At 41.7% G+C, this 20932-nt stretch overlaps 1 protein-coding gene across 1 annotated transcript in view; it reads left to right on the top strand.

Annotated features, from left to right (window-relative positions):
• Positions 1-13709, top strand: part of hmcn2 (hemicentin 2) — a 74397-nt gene extending 60688 nt beyond the window's left edge. The window contains exons 70-81 of the mRNA XM_083784666.1: positions 156-277; positions 502-742; positions 958-1017; positions 1543-1662; positions 4501-4635; positions 5018-5137; positions 6806-6931; positions 7487-7615; positions 7743-8036; positions 10729-10848; positions 10947-11073; positions 11461-13709. Coding sequence (XP_083640792.1) covers positions 156-277; positions 502-742; positions 958-1017; positions 1543-1662; positions 4501-4635; positions 5018-5137; positions 6806-6931; positions 7487-7615; positions 7743-8036; positions 10729-10848; positions 10947-11073; positions 11461-11821 — 1955 coding nt within the window. The 3' untranslated portion in view covers positions 11822-13709. The remainder of the gene's footprint in view (positions 1-155; positions 278-501; positions 743-957; positions 1018-1542; positions 1663-4500; positions 4636-5017; positions 5138-6805; positions 6932-7486; positions 7616-7742; positions 8037-10728; positions 10849-10946; positions 11074-11460) is intronic.
• The last annotated feature ends 7223 nt before the right edge of the window (positions 13710-20932 follow it).

Below are 20932 nucleotides of genomic sequence, written 5' to 3'. Positions count from 1 at the left end.
TGAGCAAATCCAGATGACCCACTACTGTAGTTCATAAAATAACCAGGAGATGGCACTGTTCACCATCACTTCACTGTATGTTCTGCAAAGTTGTATTGTCATTGTAAAGTTATTACTGATGACTTATCATATCAAATTATTTCATATTCAACCAGGGGAGGTCCTTCGTCTGACCCATGTGGCCAGAGGCGTGGATTCTGAGGGAGTTTTGCTCATTGACATTGTAATCAATGGATTTGTCCCACTGTCGTTAACCAACTCCCACCTGAGTCTCCAAGTAAGTTCACCCTTTGTTCATTACGTGTGTGTGTGTGCGTGCGTGTGATCATGAAGATGACATTGATGATGAAGAGAGATTGATCATTGATTACTATTGGTGTTGTCATTATTTTACAGTATAAAAAGCTGAACGTATTACCTGAATAGTTTCCATGAAATGCCAGACACCTGTAATGTCTCAGGTTTCTCTAACATTTGGGACCCCCCCTCTCCGTCCTGTAGGAGTACGATGAGTCGTACGTGCAAACGGGTCCGGGCCAGCTGTACTCCTGGTCCTCTCAGACACACCAGAGAGGAGGGGCTCCCATGGTGCTGCGCTGTAACCACACCATCATATACCAGGGCCAGGAGGAGCGCCAGGGGCCACTTCTGCAGCTGCTCAGAGTCTCTGACCTCAACAGTGTCTACAGCATGTTCACTCTCACTCTGGACTTCCAAATCACTGCCAACTTGCTCATACCAGGTTTGGGGCCCAAATGATCTAATTCACCATTTTGCCTTCTGATTGCTCCCTAACTGACTAACCAGCAGGCTCTTTCTGCCTTGAAAAACCTGTTATTTCAATGTCCAACCACGAAACGGCAACCAATGGGTCCGAAGAGGGGCACAACCAGTAGTGAATTGTACATTTAGCTAGTAATAAATAACTGTTCGTGCTAATGAGTTCTTCTCCTCCAGATGGCGATGGAGAGACGTGTCCTCAAGGTTTCTTCCTGGACACGGCCTCCTACTGTGCTGGTATGTTTATTTTCCACCTCCTGTTTCCTATACATAATAATAATAAATGGCAACAGTGTTAAAATGTTAAAACAAGAGATGGTTTTAGAATCAAGACTTCAGGTTCAAGGCCACTGTGGGATTTAAGGAAGTGGTACTAGGCCTTTCACAATTATTATCATTATCATCATTATCATTAACGGTCTGATCACAATTATTTGAGATAATCACAATTTTATGGCATAATTGTCATAATCGTTAGTGGAGATAGCAGAAGTTCACAACTGGTTGCATAGCCAGTTTAGCCACACACATTCCTGTGTTGTCACCACCACCTGCCAGTGAGGAGCTCCAATCATCTTTGTATATTTAAGTTGTCATTTCTGCCATATGCAATTCTGGTGTACAAAGCCAAACGTAGTTGCAGTTTGTACACGAATGTTCCAATCCTAATTATTCGTGTGACAATTCATCGTCAAGTACAATGTGATGCTGGTGACAGCCCTAAGTGGGCCATTGGATAATGAAATGTGTCCTGGTCACCAGATGAGGATGAGTGTGATCTCCAGTCTCCCTGCTCTCACTCCTGTAATAACATCATGGGGGGTTTCTCCTGCGCCTGTCCTTCTGGCTTCACTATCTCCACCGTTTCCAACACCTGTCAAGGTCAGTCTTTTTTTTGTATGATTACATACAGTGTACTACAGTGTAGTTGTGTTCTACTTTACATAATATGTTATGCACTGTAGTGTACATAGATGTGTGTGTATACAACTACACGTATAAATGCTAGTGCATTTACATGCATGCATACATACATCCACATTTAATTAGCCCATAAAAGAACAAAGCAGTTCCTGCCGAAACTGTGTGGGCTCGCTGAAAACCCGTAAATGATGTACAGTAGAAAATACCCTGATCTGGTCCAGTCCAGGTTTGTATGCATTGTTATAGCAACGCTATATGCGATGTTGGGGTACAAATCAAAGAGGTCACAGAAGTCAAACAGCTGGGAATTAAAATACAAAACAATCTATCATGGACAGCTCATACCACATATCTCTAAAAAGGTAATGGAAATGGCAGGAATGGTTGGGCTTCTGTCTGAAGAGACTTTGAAGTTAATATCCCGTAGTTTGGTTTATAGTCACGTAAACTATTGCTATGCAGTATGGGGCAATGCAGCTCAGACTTATATGAGAAGACTGCAGTGAACTGCATAACAGAATGGGATGGCTCACAGTTGAGTGTGTGAGAAAACAGTCTGTTGCATTAATTTTTAAAATAAAAACATCTAATAAACCAGTTAACATAAAGAATAAATTAACATGGGGGCGCTGTGGGTGCTGGCGGCGTGTTTCCTCCTCCGCGTCATCAGTGCCCATACCCGAAGGCGGGGTTGGCGAAAGGGCCTTTCTGTGTGGAGTTTGCATGTTCTCCCCGTGTCCCCTAGGGTAGGTACCCTCACAAAAAGCATGCAGTAATACTGGTCACTAAACTGCCTCCCCCTGGCCAGCCGGGGCGCCTGATGGAGGGGAAAGGAACTGGTTGGAATAACGTGTTCCTTCCACACGCTACGTCCAACCAGGGAAACTCCCCCCCCTGTCAGGTGTAAAGGAGCAACTTGGACACTCAGGCATGAAGGAAGCATGAGTTCAAGTCCGTTGCTCTCCCCTTGTCCCCCATATATGGGGACTAGGTTGGTGGAGGGTGTGTAGAGCCCAGGATCACATTAGATGATTGACACAGGGGTGAAAAATGGGTTACAAAAATAATAATATATATATATATATATATATATATAAGAAGAAGAAAAAAATGTAAAACTAGTATGGGAAGCCGATTTTAGGGCAGTTAAATTATGGAATTCGTCATTATTGCTGGGATTGCTTTTAATTGATTTTGATAGATTTTTTGTAATGCAATGTGTTTTGTAATGTAATGTATTCTGTAATGTTTTAATTTATTCCTGACTGGACTCTTGGAAGATTAGCCGAAAGGCTAAAAGAGATCCAAATAAAAATCTAATCAAAATAACAACCTCAGATAGCACCTCTGTGTGAACCTAGAAAGAACTGACCCTTCCTCATAGCCTGATTTCCGCCCACTCCACTCCTCATAGATTTCTAGCACAAAGTATGTGGAAGTAGTTGGATGCCAAAAAAAATAGACTTTAGAGAACTATTGTATGCTCGCTGGATGGAGCGAGCCCACAACAAGACCATTAACAGCATGGCTTCAATTTGGATCTTGGGCTTCATGCGGCCAGTCTGTGATGTCATTCGCCTATGACATCAGCACTGTTATGTCAGTTGTCTCCATATTTTGCCACGGTTTCAGTCTGACTCAGGGGTGGGCAATTATTTTTCCCAAGGGGCCAAATGAGAAACAGAAAATATGTTGGAGGGCCGGGCCAAAAGGCTGAACTTAATTATTCATAATATATTTTTTTATTTCTAAATCAAAAGCAGTAAATTGCATTGTTTTGCAAAGCAATGTAAAACAAAATGTGAAACATTTGACTCAAATTATAGGCAGTGTACAATGTACAATAAGAGCTCCCCTCACTTCACATGGTTGTGATTTATTTTTACTTTCTATACTTTCATGCTTGAGACGTTTCTTTTCCCAAAAACTATGTTTTTGTTTAAGTTACAAGTCATGTAAATACTAGCATTTTATTTTAACAATGAGAACATTAGAGGTAGCTCTTTTAATAGTTGTTCTTCCATTCGGAGGACCCTGGAGGTGCCACTTTCACAACCCATATGGCGTGCTGCTTACTATCAGCGTGAGATGAGTGTTGAGTCACAACCATTAAACAACGACGTTCTGAAAACACAATAACAAGCCAGCCAGTGATGATATTGTTGAGACTTGGCAGCCTGGCAGGCATTGATGTGTGCACGTTCTGCCAGATTTACTTTGTGGAAGAACGGTGTCGTTCACGTGCACAGTTGACGTGCAGATTGCGTGCACTGTGAGAATACATGGGCTTCAAAATAAAAGCAATGCGATTTTAGTCCACCCATAAGGTAATGAAAGTATGTTTTATTTCCTAATTATCAAGTAATCTTTCGCGGGCCGGTCAGAGTCAGCCCACGAAGGCAAATTTCTGGATAGAATGTCTGTGGTGATTGTCATGATGATTTGGTCAGTAACATTTAAGGTTTAAAAAGTTACATGAATCTGGTGCTGATGGGTCCAACAGTTTGTAAGATTAGCCCCTGACTCACAGAATCTCTTGTACAGCTCGGCCCCTAGGAGCCACGCTGCAGAAACAAAAGCAAGGGGAGGTAAAATGATTATCTCAGTACTTTATTTTATTTGGCAGTGCAGATTAAAGTAAAATAAATGATACCAGAGCTAGGCGTAGGCTAATTTTCAAATGGATATCTTTCCCCCATGACCTCAACCATTTTCATCCCCTCTATCTCAAAACTCTACAAAGATGAATGAATGGTGTACTCTGTACTGTATTTCACCTGTATCATGTGTCTGCAGATATTGACGAGTGTGCCCAGGGTTCCCACATGTGCCACTACAACCAGCAGTGTGTCAACACAGTGGGGACATATCGCTGCCAGGCCAAGTGTGGCCCAGGATTCAAACCAAGTGCAATGGGCACCAGCTGCGAAGGCAAGACTGTTAATCACTGTGTTAGCCTGTCTCTGCATTACTTTATAACAGCGGTCTTCAACCTTTTTCATATCAAGGCCCAATATGTATTCAGCATTTAAGCCACGGATTTGATGAGATTTTGCCTTGCAGACCCAAAACTAAAGAATATTTTGTTTGTTGTTGGATACGATTTCGCCCAGCATAAAATTAAACCAAATGGACCCGTTAGGGTCCATTTGGTTTCATTTTACGCTCTCAAGAGTTAAATCTCTAAGGGTCCATTTTGTTACCAACTCTCCATCATTTAGCTGGGGACCACCTGAAATGTATATATGTAGAAAAAATACAATGGCCTTTTGAAGATCTGCCAAACCTGATCTGTAAGTAATGTCTCTTCCAGATGTGGATGAGTGCCAGGAGTCTTCTGTCTCCCCCTGCCAGCATCAATGTCTCAACTCCCTGGGGTCGTACCGATGCGTGTGCCACCCTGGCTACCAGCTCTCTGGACACCGCTGCCTTGGTTAGTTTGTTGTTTAGACTGAAAGGGGCCACTTCACCCCTTTTGCAACCAGATCTTATTTTAATGATGTTTAGCACACAAGAAACACTTTCCTGTTTTTTTTATGTGTGTAATATGTGTTTTTAGATATTTTTGTATTTCAAATGCCTGTTGACTCAGGTTATGGGTCTCACTTCCTTCCTGGACTACATGTTGTCTCAGTAAGAAAGCCCTCCCCCTCTCCACAAGGAGGGACAGTGCACCAAAGCATTATGGTCATTGTAGGAATTCAGCAATCCAATCAAACCCTAGTACAGTGCAAATTTCAAATTGTGCTACTGTTATCTACTACGGATACTATTAACATTGAGTGACTGCAGTTTCTTCCAGCTGTGAAATGTCCCTTTAACTTTATTTGCTTGCAGGCTGCTACATACATTGAATACAGTATAGTAGACAATATACAGTAACCTACAGATAAAGATGGTAGAATTGAAAATGTTATGTCAGAAAGTGCATACCATAATAATAATAACAATAATAGTGGTCATTCAACTAGCTCAGCAGGGCTCCTCTTGCTACAGGTCATAAACAGGAGTCTGAAAACATCTGGAAAAGGGTTCAGGGCTGACCGGAGGTGTTCATATATGAGCCTGTCAAGGAATACTAAACAGAAATGGCATTTGTTTAGATGACGGCGGTGGCGGTGACTGAATTCAGTTATTCTCGGATGAAAATGAATCTTAACAAAGAGGTGCTGATAAACTTCAGCCATGAAAATGTCAATGTGTATGCATATGTCACAGAAAGTGTTCCTCTCCTTAAAATAATTAAATAAATATACAGTATATATTATTTTTGGTCAGGCAAGGCAAGACAAGTTTATTTTCTAGCACAGATAAAATTCAATGTGCTTTACGCAGAACATTAATAAACATACAATTATTATTAAAGACTTAAGAAAATAAAGAATAATAGTACAGTAAAACAGATAATATAATGACAATAACATTTCATTGCAGACCCAGAAATGTCTCCAGTAAAACCCTAGTAAAATTCAGCAGCAAACAGAAAGGTCTTCAGCTTCGATTTAGAAGAACTGAGAGCTGTAGCAGACCTGCCGTTTTCTGCGAGTTTTTTCCAGATATGTGGTGCTTAAAAACTGAATACCGTTTCTGTCGTGCTTAGTTTTGACTCTGGGGACAGAAAGCAGACCTGTTCCTGATGACCTGATAAGTCTGGATGGTTCATAAAATAGCAGGAGATCAGAATTTTATTTTGGCCCTACACCAAAATGCTTTATAAAGCAACAGTAATATTTTGCCATAAATTATTTGACAAACAGGAAGCCACCGGCCACTGTAACTCTCTGAGAACTGGAGTGATATGATTCACATTCCTGGTATTCATAAGGACTCGATTTTTTAAGCAGACCTGTACTGTCTTTACAGCTCTAGTCGAGTCTACTGAAGATAAATTCATGGAAAGGTTTTTTCCAAATATTGCTTAAACATAAGTCCTTTGATCCATGATATCCGGTGATAAGGTGACTTTGTAATTGTCTTAATGCATGTGGATGTTGACTTGTTGATTAGACTGCTGTCTGCCCTCATTTGGCATTGGCCACCGTATAAAGGATGACAACTCGATTGTAATGATTGTAATAATGTAATGTTGTTACTTCTACAGACATCAATGAGTGCATGAGAAATGTGTGCCCAGCTCATCAGCAGTGCCGTAACACAGATGGAGGATACCAGTGTTTCGACAGCTGCCCTGTTGGCATGACCAAAGCAGAGAATGGGGCCTGCATGGGTAAGAGGCATTCATACACCATTATCAGTGGTAAGCATTGTGAAGATTTGAGGCAGAGGTTCATTGTTGGCATCCAGGGAGTGTGTGTGCAAAGTTTGGCATTGACCGGGTTAACGGTGCCGGAGATTAGCTGTACACGGACTGATGGACAGATGCACTGACGGACGGAGTGCAAAACATACTCTCTCCCCATGCCTTCGGCCTGGTGGAGACAATAATGGCAGTGTGGCCTCCCTTTCCAAACTTTCTGCCGGCTTTACAGGCTGGCTGCTTGAGTGCATGTCTTAGTGTGGTAAGGGTCTATGCCTGATTTGACCAAATTGATTTTTATAAATACTTTACTGGCGACAAGCATAGATTTTAAACTATGATCCAGCTTTCACACTCTTGATGAGGTTCATTTTCACTTGGCCAGGCATTTGCTGGTTGTGCAGGCTGTTAATTATGCTGGTTGTGCAGGCTGTTAATTATGCGTTTAGACTAAGTAAACAATAGTTTTAGCATCATGTTTAGTACAAATTAAATGTTACTGTTTTGTTTTTGTTTTGTTTTCAGATATTGACGAGTGTCAGGATGGAAGTCACATGTGCCGCTATACTCAGATATGTCAGAACACCATTGGAGGCTATGGTTGTGTGTGTCCAAGGGGCTACCGTTCCCAGGGAGTAGGACTTCCATGTCTAGGTAGGACATCAATTTCTCTGATAACACTGATAACACTGTAAAAACCATCATCAGTCATATTACAAATCACATGAACATGCAAAATGTACATATGATGATTGATTTTGTGTCTTGTTTTTCCTTTCAGATATTGACGAGTGCCTGCAGACGCCAAACCCCTGTGCGCACCAGTGTCGCAATGTGCCAGGCAGCTTTAGGTGCCTTTGCCCGCCGGGCACTGTGTTGCTCGGAGACGGGCGCTCTTGTGCCGGGTTACAGAGAGGGCAGACCTTCACTAATGGCACCCGTGTCAGAGCCAGGCTGCGCCCACAACTCGTCTCAACAATGGGCAGACCCATTCTCTCCCGTACCAATGGGGCCTCTCGCATCACCAGACAGAGCTGTCCCATGGGGTACACCAGCAGGGATGGCACGTGTGTGGGTGAGCACAGACAACTATCAATGCTTTCAGGCAGTAAACAATAACAGCTGCCCTGGAACATGTGAACATCCGGTTTGTAACTGTTGCCTTGGGGAACGACATAAACTATCAGAGAAACAGCTGTTGGTTAGATAGCTAGTCTACCAAAAGTGCCCATTAAGATTTTTCATCCATTACCAGCTCAGGTTGTTTTCTCCTTCCTAGTAAAGAGCTGAGGATGTTGACAACAGTGGGCATATATAGTCAGAAGAAGACGTTCAGGAATTGAATTCTTGTTCTAGTTGAAAGTCTCACTTAATAAGCATTGCTATTATGAATTAAAATAGAATAATAGAATATAGCATGAAGTTCATATACTGAAGAGACACAGCCCAAACGGCGGTTTACCTAATTTCCAATACTATTATTAGGTGACTAATAAGATCTCATCTGGTTTTAATGCCCCTGAATGGTTGTTATTGGCCAGGCCTCATTACATGCTCTGCTCTGCTCCGTTCGAAACTCCCCATTATCTGTGTTGTGAAACATTCTTTAAAGAGTGTGGGCATAGTTCAGATGGTCATTTTCACTTAATGATTTCTCACCTCCGAACCCCTATGCCTATATTGAGTAATGACATGTTTACACCCTCTATCATAGATAAAGGTTCCAATACCTGGACTGAAAATGTGTTAGCCACGATCAAAGACCGGTATACTAATGATAATGTTGTGTCTTTTGAGCAAATCACACACTGCTCGTTCTCACTTCTACAGATTGTAGTTTATTTTCATCTATGCCCCACCCATTTTCCATCTCTCAATCGCCCAACGCTCTAGTAAACTATTCTAGAGCGTAATCCAAGTTTTAAAGGGGTAATTGGCACAATACTCAATTCGCATAATATGGAAACTTTAATTTTATGAAATAAATCTATTGGAAAGGGATCTGAAGATGCAAATGACTAAATATTGTGAAATGCCATAGAGGGATCATACTTTCTCAGTACTTTTAAGACACATAATTATTCAATTCAAAGTTGTTCATCGTCTAAATTGGTGTAAAGTATGTTGGATTAATTTGTACCAGATTTTAACTCCATGTGACGTCTGTCTGTAAAAAAAAGTCTAAGAACCTAAAGCTACCCATAGAACCTTCCGTTATTGCAGTATTTTGGGTTGCTCCGCAATAACCTGAAATGTGGTTTACAGTGATTTTACAACGGCTAAGGGGCGTTGTTAGGCACGACAGTCTGGTTTAGTTCCACTTTAGTAGTACTCGATACACTAATACAGCAATGTAGAAATACATTGTTTTCAAATACAGTAATTGTTTTAAGAGGAGTACAATATTTGCCTCAGAGATCAGATGTAGTGGAGTAGAAGTTAAAGTAAATGGAAATACTCCATTAAAGTAAAAATACCCCAGAATTGTATAAAAATGACTCAAAATTGTACTTAAGTAAATATAATAAGTTACTTTCCTTTTGGTGATTGATTTAAGATCAATGGTCAGAACTTTCTATCAACAACAATCTCCTTGTCTTCCTCCTCTGTCCTGTTTAGCCCACCCAGTGAATAGAAATTCACAACAATCTGACACTTTGAAACTATTTGTTTGATGCAGTAACACTGATGTAATGTGATCACAGGTGTGCGTTTATAGGGTATTTTACGATGACTTTGAAGGTGGCTTAAACCATCATAATCAATGACCGGAGTGATCCATTTCATAAAATAGGATTTACAACCCGTTTGGCATGCGACTTACAGTATATTGCGTTCACTTTATGGATTAACGATTTCATGCATCATCTCCTACAATTTATTTTGGTCAATGCCAATTTCCCCTCATGTTTGTATAGTCCCTGACATTGGCAACTCCTACTTGTTGGTCTTGAGGAGGGTGTAGAGATCAGATAACTATGTTTCCTCCAATACACATGGAGTTACCAGCTTTGTTTCACCTATGCTATATTCAATCCTTCTCATTTCCACCCCCTGCTAAACAGCTGGCGTCAACTTGTACTGTAGGAGACGGAGTAGTCTGGCATGGCCAGACTAGCCTGATGTAAACAGAGACATTTCTGGTCTAGAGGGGCGGGTCGCGCCTCAGAAATGCGCGCACCCTGATTGGATCTCATCGATCTGTCCGTCACCCCCGGCCCCTCCTCTCCCCCCTAGTGCAGCGCTACGTCACATCATTTAGAGCGACGCCCACCCGGAAGGGTTGACTCCCACTTTTAGACTGGTTCAGCCCACGGCTTTTTCCAGGCTTTCATCTTTCGCGCAGACGAAATGAAAGCCTGGGTATCGAGGCTATGGCCAGACTAATATCACTGCGTGCTGTGTGCAATTTAATTTTTTTTGCAATGTCAGATTTGTCTGGTTTCCAGACTAGCGCAGACAGAGAATGCTCTCCCCTGCCGGTTCACCACACACAAACAAGTGTTTGTTGGAGTGCCCGGCCAAGCCAGAGGCACCATTTTACCCCAGATTCCACTGTGGTTGGGCATGAACCTTCCCTGGTTAGAAAATATATACTTTTCTAGAATAGTTTCAGATTGTGCCCTCACATTTTTTGACTTACTACTATCCTACCTTAATTAATAATGCCCCCTTTGTTTTAAATGTTCTTTCTGTGTATTTTTTTAAATAATTGTTTTTGAAAAATTATATTTGTTCACCTCTTCAACTTGTTGTCTTGCATACAGACGTGGACGAGTGTCTGCTGAGGAAGTCATGCCAACATGAATGTCGAAACACCCGTGGCAGTTTTCAGTGCCTCTGTCCCCCTGGATACCAGCTCTTACCCAATGGCAGGAACTGTAAAGGTAAGAACATTACTTGCTTTACATGAACTATATATAATGCCTGTTTAGGCTGTTTATTACTGCATCTACAGTAAAGAGATTCTAACCTCTGCCTCCAGACATAGATGAGTGCGCAGTACAAGGTATCCAGTGTGGACACAACCAGATGTGCTTTAACACCCGAGGAGGGTACCAGTGCTTGGACACACCCTGCCCGCCCTCCTACCAGAAAGGAGGAAGCCCAGGGTAAAGTACCAGCCCAAAATGTTCTGTAGAGTAAGGCCTACGCAGGGTATTAGTTAATAATATCATATGGAACAAAGAACATCTAGCATTCACATTTAGCCTAGATGAAGTTGTACATCGACATTTTTTACATTATACAATTATTTGAATATTGTTAGTACATTTAATTCGCTTCCAGTTATTTTTAATCGATTTTTTGTTTCAGTCCCTTTTATTTCAGTACAAATGAAATACATTTCAGTACAAATTTGACATGGCATACAAGTGCAGTATTAATAAAGTACTGTAAAATAGCCTACCCTTACTAGTACGGTAGTGCTAAAGTGTATTTAGTGTATGGTTAAAATGATGACATAGTGACGTTTCTCTCCTGTTACCATGTGATAGGACGTGCTATAGACCCTGCTCTCTAGACTGCGCTGCAGGCGGCAGCTCTCTGATTCTGCAGTACAAGCTGCTGACCCTCCCCCTGGGCATCCCAGCCAACAACAATGTGGTACGACTGTCGGCCTTCTCAGAGTCAGGCGTCCTGCAGGAACGTACCTACTTCACCATCCTTGAACAGGAAGGATCGCTGTTTGGAATCAGGGACGAGGCGGGCAGGGGTATCATCTTCACCCTGCAGCCCTTGGACAAGCCGGGACTAGGACGTCTGAAAGTCCAGGCCACCACCCTCTCTGTGCAGGGAAGGATCAACTACCAGAGCATCTTTATCATCTACATCTCCATCTCCAGATACCCCTACTGATTCTGCTGGGCTGGGTTTATAATGACTGTGGCCCCCAGGGGCCATCTGAATGCTTCTCACCCCTCACCTGGGCGGTTCCCCCGAAAGCATGGATGCCTAGGACACAGTGGGCCATGCCAAGAAAAGCACTAATGAACCAAGATAAGGCAAATCATAATAAACTAGAAGATTTGTACCCTGATTTGAGGAACTGAATGAAATTGCGGGGACAAATGAAAGGTGTGTTGCCTTGGATATCCACATCTCAAGCAACCGTAGTGATTGGTTATTAATGGTTAACCAAACCTAAATGAAATGGACAATATATGAAGAGATGATTTCCAAATGCTGTATTTCCCTTACAGACAAAAATGCCTTAAAATTGTAAAATATTCCCACATTTTAGCCCTGTGTTGCAACTATTTATATTGTAAAAAATGTAACAGATGTGACAGTGTTTCATCAAGTGTTTTCTAAGCTTTTTTTATGTATATTGTTTTTAAACTATTCATGTTACAGAAATATGAAAGGTGCTACTCTGAATGTATTTGAATCTTCAAGTTGATGACATTAGCAACATCCATATCAGCACTAGAGCCCGACCGATACCAGATTGTTTTCTCAATTTTGGGTAGTCATAGACCACCAATATGGGTAAGTGATATTCCTTTGTTAAAACTATATATTCTGTTTGTTCAACAACAGGGGTTCCCCCATCTCTCCAGCTATTTTATCAACAGATGTTCAACCAATCAGGAGAGTGCCCATTTATCAAGTTCAATTTTATATCGTTCCAGGCTTCCAATTTTGTCCGCTCATTTATTTTGTGTCATCACTTCCAATTCCACTTGTTTATCCTGTATGGTTTCTCTCTCCTGATTGGATTAAAAGAGCCAGAGGGATAGGGAGAGCCCTGTTACAATGATTACTATCAGAATATAGTGCTTTAACCTTTTAACAAAAAAAAACTTTTTTGTTTTGACCAAAACGTATCACTTGGCCTACCCTACCTTTAAATAATAAGCAAACAAATAAATACAAATAAATAAATATTTTTTTGATAGATACAAAAAAAAAAAAAAAAGAACACTTAAGACATTGACTGCTACTTATTAATTAATTCCGCTACTCCCAGTGTTTTTTCAGCGAAGACCCTTATTTTGAAGGCCCACCGGTCCCGAGACATGGGTCAGATGTATAAATGCACATAAACTGAACTTTATTTTATTCACTTAAGCCCTATGCAATTCTTTGTAGCACATCTACAAGCTCACAACGTGTCACACTCACAGCACATTGTGAGCTGGTAGATAAAACATGTCTGCCTACATTGACATGCACAAAATAGTGTTGAAATTAGTTACAAATTGCAACACATAACGCATAATTGTCAGTACTGATCATCAAAAATCTAATAATGGCCGATAGATCATCAGAAATCTAATAATGGCCGATATATCATCCCAAACTGATCGGTCGGGCTCTAATCATCACCTCACTCAAAAGTGAAGTGTGGATAGTTCAAGAAAAAGAAATGTTGCCAGTGTCATTTCCCTTAGTCATTACTATATTCCAACCATTATACTATACTGCAATACTGACATCTGAAGTGTGCTGTACAGTAACACAAATACAAATATATTGCTTTTGAGGATGGAAGAGGGAGTACTTGAGATCAAAGACAGATTTTTTTCCTCTTTATATCAACAGCAAATACACTGAAAAAGTGAAGTAAAACTCCACATGTGCAAATAGTACAAAACCTCAGTGTTAATTTAACTCTGACACTCAGAGTTACAAGTGGATACATTAACTGATTTTATGGGGACATGGAGTAAACATAGGGTTTACCTTGTAGATAAAACAAAGCAACATTTCAGTGTCACTGTAAATTGATGTCAAATCAAGAAATAAAACAGCTAACAAACAGACAATTTTGTTTGTGTGGGCATACTGCCTTTGTATCATGAATGAAATGTTTCACGTTTTTTGATTGATTGAATAGTTTATTAGACAGAATGTATACATACTGTAGCAACAGAGTACAGTCAGTCCAAGCACCAAATAAAGTTCTTGCAGTCTTGTTTCCATGTAGGCAATCAATTTGCCAGCAGTTTGCAGGTTTAGTTCCGTACTTTCTCTCTCGCTCTCACACACACACACTCGCACGCGCGCACGCACACACACACACACACACACACACACACACACACACACACACGCACACACACTCACTCACACTCTTACTTACGCCTATTACCCATTCTGGGGTTTAGGCTGTCAACAAGAGTTCTCCAAGCATCTCGATCCTCAGCCAACACTTCCAGCTGTCCCCAAGTGTGGCACATAGTTTTTGCACCTGCCTCCAGGTCTCTGCGCCAGGTGTTCCGTGGCCAACCTCTCTTTCTTTTCCCTTGGGGGTTCCACTTGAGGGACTGCCTTGTGGTGTTTGAGGCTGGTTTTCGGAAAGTATGGCCTATCCATCTCCAACGCCTTTTGAGGATCTCTTGCTCTGCGGGCATTTGGTTGTTGCGTTGCCACAGCTCCTTGAATGTTTGGATTTTGTTTGTGGTGTTCACTGTTGTCCTCCATGTCTCTGCACCGTAGAGTAGAACTGATTTTACGTTGCTGTTAAATATCCATATTTGTGTTGTGATGGCCAGGTATTTTGCACTCCAGGTGTTTTTTAAAAGGAGGTAAGCTACCCTGGCCTTTCCAATCCTGCCTTTCACATCGGCATCTGTTCCTCCCTGCTTGTTCACGATACTGCCAAGGTAGGTGAACTCGTCAACCTCCTCCAGTGCTTCGCCTTCCAGCATGATGGGTACAGTGCTGGCAGTGTTCACTCTCAACACTTTGCTTTTCCCTCTGTGAATGTTAAGGCCGAGGCGAGCGGAGTTGGTTGCAATGGTGCTGGTCTTTTCCTGCATCTGCTGTTGGGTGTGAGATAGAAGGGCCAGGTCGTCCGCGAAATCTAGGTCGTCTAACTGCGTCCACATTGTCCACTGTATGCCATTTTTCTTGTCTGCTGTGGATTGCTTCATTGCCCAATCCATAGCCAGCAGGAACAAGAATGGCGATAGCAAGCACCCTTGCCTCACTCCCGTTCTTACACCAAAGGCATCGGTGAGTTGGCCCTTATGGATCACCCTGCAGGTCATAGTGCCTTAGAAGCTTCCAGAGTTCCACTCAAGTGACTGCTCCAGTATGATGCGCAAAGTGGCAATCTGGTCTATGCAGGATCTGTTTTTGCGGAAGACAGCCTGCTGGTCTCTAAGCTGGGGATCTACCATGTCCTTCATCCTGTCCAGTAAGATCCTGTAGAAAACCTTTCCTTGGATGGATAGTAGTGTGATTCCCCTGTAGTTAGCACAGTTGCTCAAGTCTCCTTTCTTCAGTATTTTTATGAGGTATCCCTCCTTCCATTCGGATGGGATGTTTTCCTGTTCTCACATCTTCTTGAAGAGAGGGTGAAGCATCTCTTCCGTGGTCTCTGTGTCGGTCTTCAGTGCCTCTGCCGGAATGTTGCCTGGTCCTGCGGCCTTGTTGTTTCCAAGCTTTTTAATGGCTTTCCGAATTTCCTCCCTTGTTGGGGGGCTGAGGTCTATTGGCAGGTCCCTGTCTGCTTGTTGGATATGTGGTGGGTCCTGTGGGTCTGGTCTGTTTAGCAGTTCTTCGAAGTGTTGCAGCCATCTTCTCTTCTGTCCTTCCTCCCCAATTATCGGCTTCCCATCTTTGTCCTTTACCGGTCTTTGTGGTTTGCTGGTCCTTCCCGACAGCTTTTTGGTGGTGGCATACATCCTTCAGATTCCCATGTCTAGCTGCATCTTCAGCCTCTGCTGCAAGCGCCTCTATGTAGTTTATCTTGTCCCTTTTATTGCTTTTCTTCGCTGTCTTATTTGCTTCCCTGTACTGTGTTTGAGCCTTCAACTTCCCTGCTCTTGTACGGCTGTTGTTTAGAGCTGCCTTCTGTTCTTTCCTCTCCTCAACCTTCTTCAGTGTCTCTGCTGATATCCACGCCTTGTGGTTGTCTTTCTGTGGACCCAGTGCTACTTTACAAGTTGTGGTTATGGCTTCCTTTACCGCCTTCCACCTCCCGTCAATGTCTCCTTCCCCCTCTCCATCTAGCTCTTGCAGGGCCTGGAACGTGATCTTGAAATTCTCTGCTGTTGTTGGGTCTCGTAGTAGGGCTGTGTTGAACCTTTGTCGCTGGCTCTTCTCCCCTGTCCAGTTTTTCCTTAGCTTCAGTTGCACTTTGGCAACCAGAAGGTGGTGGTCTGATGCTACATCGGCACCTCTTCTGGCCCGTACGTCTTGGAGGGACCTCCTGAACTTCTTTGTGATGCATAGATGGTCTATTTGGTTCTCGGTGGAGAGGTCCGGAGATACCCATGTGGCTTTGTGTACTCGTCTATGAGGGAAGACGCTTCCCCCGATGACAAGGTTGTTATTAGCACATAGGTCTGCAAATCTCTCTCCATTTTCGTTCATCTCTCCTAGACCATGCTGCCCCATGATTCTCTCATATCATATCCTCTGTTGTCGCTTCCAATCTTTGCGTTGAGGTCTCCCATGACGTTGTCTCTTCCTGAGTATTTCTGGATGATGGTCTGCAGTCTGTTATAGAATGCCTCACTCCTCATAGCTGGGAGCGAATTTGACCAAAATCATCAAGATTGTGCACTTGGTGACACGTTTTTGTTGTTTGGCAAGGTGTTAGGTATGGGTATATGGTTTTCAAAAACCATCGCAAACGAGTTGGACTCGCCCTCTGGTGGTCTGTTTGCAATGAATCCAATATTAGATAAGTCAGGTGGAAACCCCAAATAATTGATGAATTGATACAATTTCAATGGATTGGGTATGCTAATACTAAAAATGTAGGAGAATCTAATTTCTGGAAAGGCATAATTTTCAAGATGGCGTCCACGATCGCTGCTGGGAGCAAAGAAAACCTATAATTTAAGGTTATATGTTTTGAAAAACCATCGCAAACGAGTATACTGTATGGTTGAAACCCCAAATTATTGATAGAAAATACTTTTCAATGGATTCTTTTACTATTGGGTATGCAAAATAAAATCTAACTTGTGGAAAGGCATCATTTTCTTTGTTTATTGGTTCTTTTCACAGAAGCATTATTTAAATACTGAGTTTGAAAAATAATAAACATTAACAGCTTCTCTTAAATAAACCCCACAAGTATGACAAAAGAGTAAACACATTGAATTTTCACCCCAAAGAAAAAGGACAACAGAAAACAAGACAAACAAACCTTAAATACAAGATCAGTAAAAGTAGAAAAATAAAAGGCAGACAAAAACAGTACACAACATCCTATAAAAAAGCATAGGTACATGATACATCCATAATCCAATACAATACAATCCATACAATCCAATCACAGTATAAGCTACTTTTAAAACAAAAGTCCAGCAGACCTCACTCATCCCCAAGCAGAGACGGATTCAAATTCTGAATGAATTGAAAGAATGGACCCCATATCCTCCCAAACCTATCTGAAGAACCATTCAAGGAGTGTCTAATCTTATCCAGTTTTACACAGTACAAGGTGTCCCTAACCCAATGAGTGTGAGAAGGGGAAGTGAGCGATTTCCAGTTGGTCAGAATTAGTCTCCTAGCTAACAGAGTGACAAAGGACAAAACATCCCTCTCTGGTTTAGAGAGCGACGGTACTGAGGGAAAAACACCAAACAGGGCCCCCAAAGGTGTGGGCTCCACTCTTTGCCCGACTATCTTTGATAAGGAATTAAAGATATCGGTCCGTTTGCGATGGTTTTTGAAAACCTTATGCCCATACCTAACACGTTGCCAAAAATCGAAAACTGCATAATTGTTATGATCTTTTACATATTGAATCCCAGTTCATAGGCATTTTAAAGCTCCCGGCAGCCATCGTGGACGTCATCTTGAAAATGATGCCTTTCCAGAACTTAGAATTTCCTAATCTTTAGTATTTAGCATAACCAATAGTAAAATAATCTATTGAAATTTTTATTCTATCAATTATTTGGGGTTTCAACCTGACTTATTTAATAACTCGTTTTAATAACTCGTTTGCAATGTTTTTTTAAAACCTTATGGCCGGGCCATACCTAACATCATGCCAAAAATCTCAACAATTCTCTCCCAGCAATTATGCATTGAAGGAAGCATGAGCTCTGTTCAGGGCTCTCCCCAGGTTGGCTGAGGGAGAGCCCAGGATTGCAGCTTAGGCAATTGGCACCGGTTGAAAAATGGGTTACAAAAATCGTGGAATAAAAATGTGGTTAATAAATAAATAAGAATAATTACTGGTAATTAAAAACATGGAGGTTGTACTAAGGGAGGAAAACAAGGTATTTTATTCATTAGTTTACACACTTCCATCCTACAAAAACACTTTTAACTTGCTTCACGTGTGAGTGTGGAAAGAATAAAAATCAAGCACGAAATGGTTTGCACCTCATTAATTTGTATCCTGTGTAAAACAATAGCCTCTTAACCCCTAAAAATAGAAAGAATTCCAACTTTCCCTGAAAAATAATATCTAAAATATTCACACACACACACACACACACACACACACACACGTCTAGATGGCTCTCATGTGTTATTCAATGTTTACTATTATTTACATATTGCAATGCTATGAGGTATTTTGTATACTTCCTTCAAAATGTGTTTCTAAACAAACAGCCGTAAAACCTAATAATATTCCACAATTTCCACTACAGTTCACACGAAGCCAATTAAGACAATCTGTGCAGTCTAGCATTTAATGCCACAGGTAACAGCTAGCAAAGGAGTTGTGTTATTAGGATTTTAATAGTAACATCTAAATGGAGCAAGAAATGGCGGAAAACAGTTTAAAACGTACCATCAAAAGGGAAAGGAGCACTGCTTTATGGGGAAAGCAGTGGGACTGCATGTCAAATGAGAGGCCAACCGAAACATGCCGTCTTCGTAAAGCTTTGCAAAATCCCCAGTAACACATACAATGTACTGTAGGGCAGACGGAGCAGATTCTTTTCCCATTTACTATAAAACGTGAAAATGAATGTTTAAGGCTGAGGAATGGCTCCCAGTCTTGTCTCCCCCACTGCTTTACACGGTCAGGATGTCAGGGGAAATGGAGACTCACTGTGTTTCCACTCGCTAATGAGCGTAACACTGGGGCCAATTAGTTAGTATAAGCAATGGAGCTCCAGCCATAACCACCATTACCAAATTACACTTTTAACCCACTATGACCTGAGGCTGATTCTACACATGTCAAACAAACAGTGTCCTGAAACACCTATGTTGATCAGTTGTGCTCCAAAACCTTTTCATGTCAAGGACCCCCAAAATGATATAGCAGCAATATATGTAGCAGATCTACAAGTTCATGGCGTGGCACGAAGTGACGTGCTATTAGCTTGTATATCTGATATTTCTGAATAATCAAAGAAATCTAAAATGACAGATGCTTTCCCGATTTTAATGAGTTAAACAAAGGAAATCTTCTAGCCATGATCTTGTCTAATATTTCACATTGATTGTCCTGGATTCTGTCTGTAATCATTATGTCACTTCCGGCTCCATCTTTCTGTACTAACTCAGGAATAGCACGAGTTATAGTGTTGTGAATTTATTGTCAGCACACACCCCATCAGTCAGATAGAGATAACACGCATTCACACAATGCCTATTTTTGTAATACAAGAGGCTGGATCATGCATTTCCAGTTCATTAGAGTCCGTATAAAACATGATGTCATCTTAGGCACCACCTCGCTGTACATATATCATATTTAACTGACAGTCATGGTTCCATAAATGTATAACTGCGAAGACACTCAAACATTTGGATAAAACGTAACGTAAATCCTGTTTCTACAAGAAATTGGCTCAAATTGTAGTGGTCCATAGATTCTGTATCAAACATGATGCTATGCTAGGAACTGTACTGTAGGCTATAGTGGTAATTCTCTCCCAACACACCTCAACAATCATCTGAGATAATCGGTGGCGTGCACAGACATTTAGAGGGGCAGGTGCTCAAGTGAAAAAAGGGCACCTTGTGCAGCGTGTGGAACCGGCCGATTGCCTTAATACTAGAGATTTATAGATTTTGGGGCCTAAATAATAATATTGGAAGCTTTTTATCAAGAATTGATCAATGGGCCCAGGCCGTGGCGTAACGGTCTGGGCACCGGACTGGTAATCCAGTCGCAGTGTGCCGCGGGTTCGACTCCCGAACCCGACACGGCCTTTACTGCATGTCATCCCCCCATCTCTCTCCCGTTTCCTGTCAGCCTACTGTCTGTCCCTTAAAAAATCAATAAAAGGCGTAAGCCGCAAAAAAAATATCTTAAAAAAAAAAAAAAAAGAATTGATCAATGTCACCATGGTCCACATACTGTACACTGTAGAAGTTTTATTTATATATATATATATTTTTTTAAAGGGCACATTTGTCCAGAGGGAAAAGGGCAGGGGGTGCTCTAGCACCTCCTAGTGTCTATCTGTGCACGCCACTGGAGATAATGACATAAAACCAGTTTTTGTTTGTATAAGGAGATGGATCAAGTTTTTCCAAACCATTTTGTCCATGGCACATTGGTGTTACTGAAAGGAATAACACAGCCTTCAATTGATCCCATGCTGAGTCCAAACCAGTTGTGTGTATGAGTCATGTCCCAGCTTCAGGCCCTCATAACTCTTGTGTCTGCAGCGTAGCATGCAGAGACAATAATATAATGTGCTGACAGAATAACAGTGGAGGGAACAGAATCATGTGTCATGTCTTCATCAGCAATGTACAGTTCCCACCTTGTCATACGATTGTGATGCATGCAGAATATAGCAGCCTGGAGACCAGACAAAGCGGAAAATATATAAAAGCCCTCTGCAGATTAGTCTGGCCCGCTTGGTTGTGATTGGATTTCGCTGCCCCCGAAGTTGTGGGGCACCAATCAGGGCCCAGTATGAAAATATGGAGATGGTTTATAACCAGAGGCATTTTTTCATCCGCCCCTTGGAAATGCAGGTTCCACACAGAGATTCCAGACTAATCCAGTGATATTAGTCTAGCTGTGCCAGGCTACGGAAATGTTCTGAGTTGAATAGGACTTGGACAGGGTATCGC

Source organism: Protomyctophum parallelum (genome assembly GCF_964188405.1).
Source record: "Protomyctophum parallelum genome assembly, chromosome: 15".
Lineage (NCBI taxonomy): Eukaryota > Metazoa > Chordata > Actinopteri > Myctophiformes > Myctophidae > Protomyctophum > Protomyctophum parallelum.
Note: the sequence above shows the minus strand (reverse complement) of the source record. Positions and strands in the feature narration are given on the sequence as shown.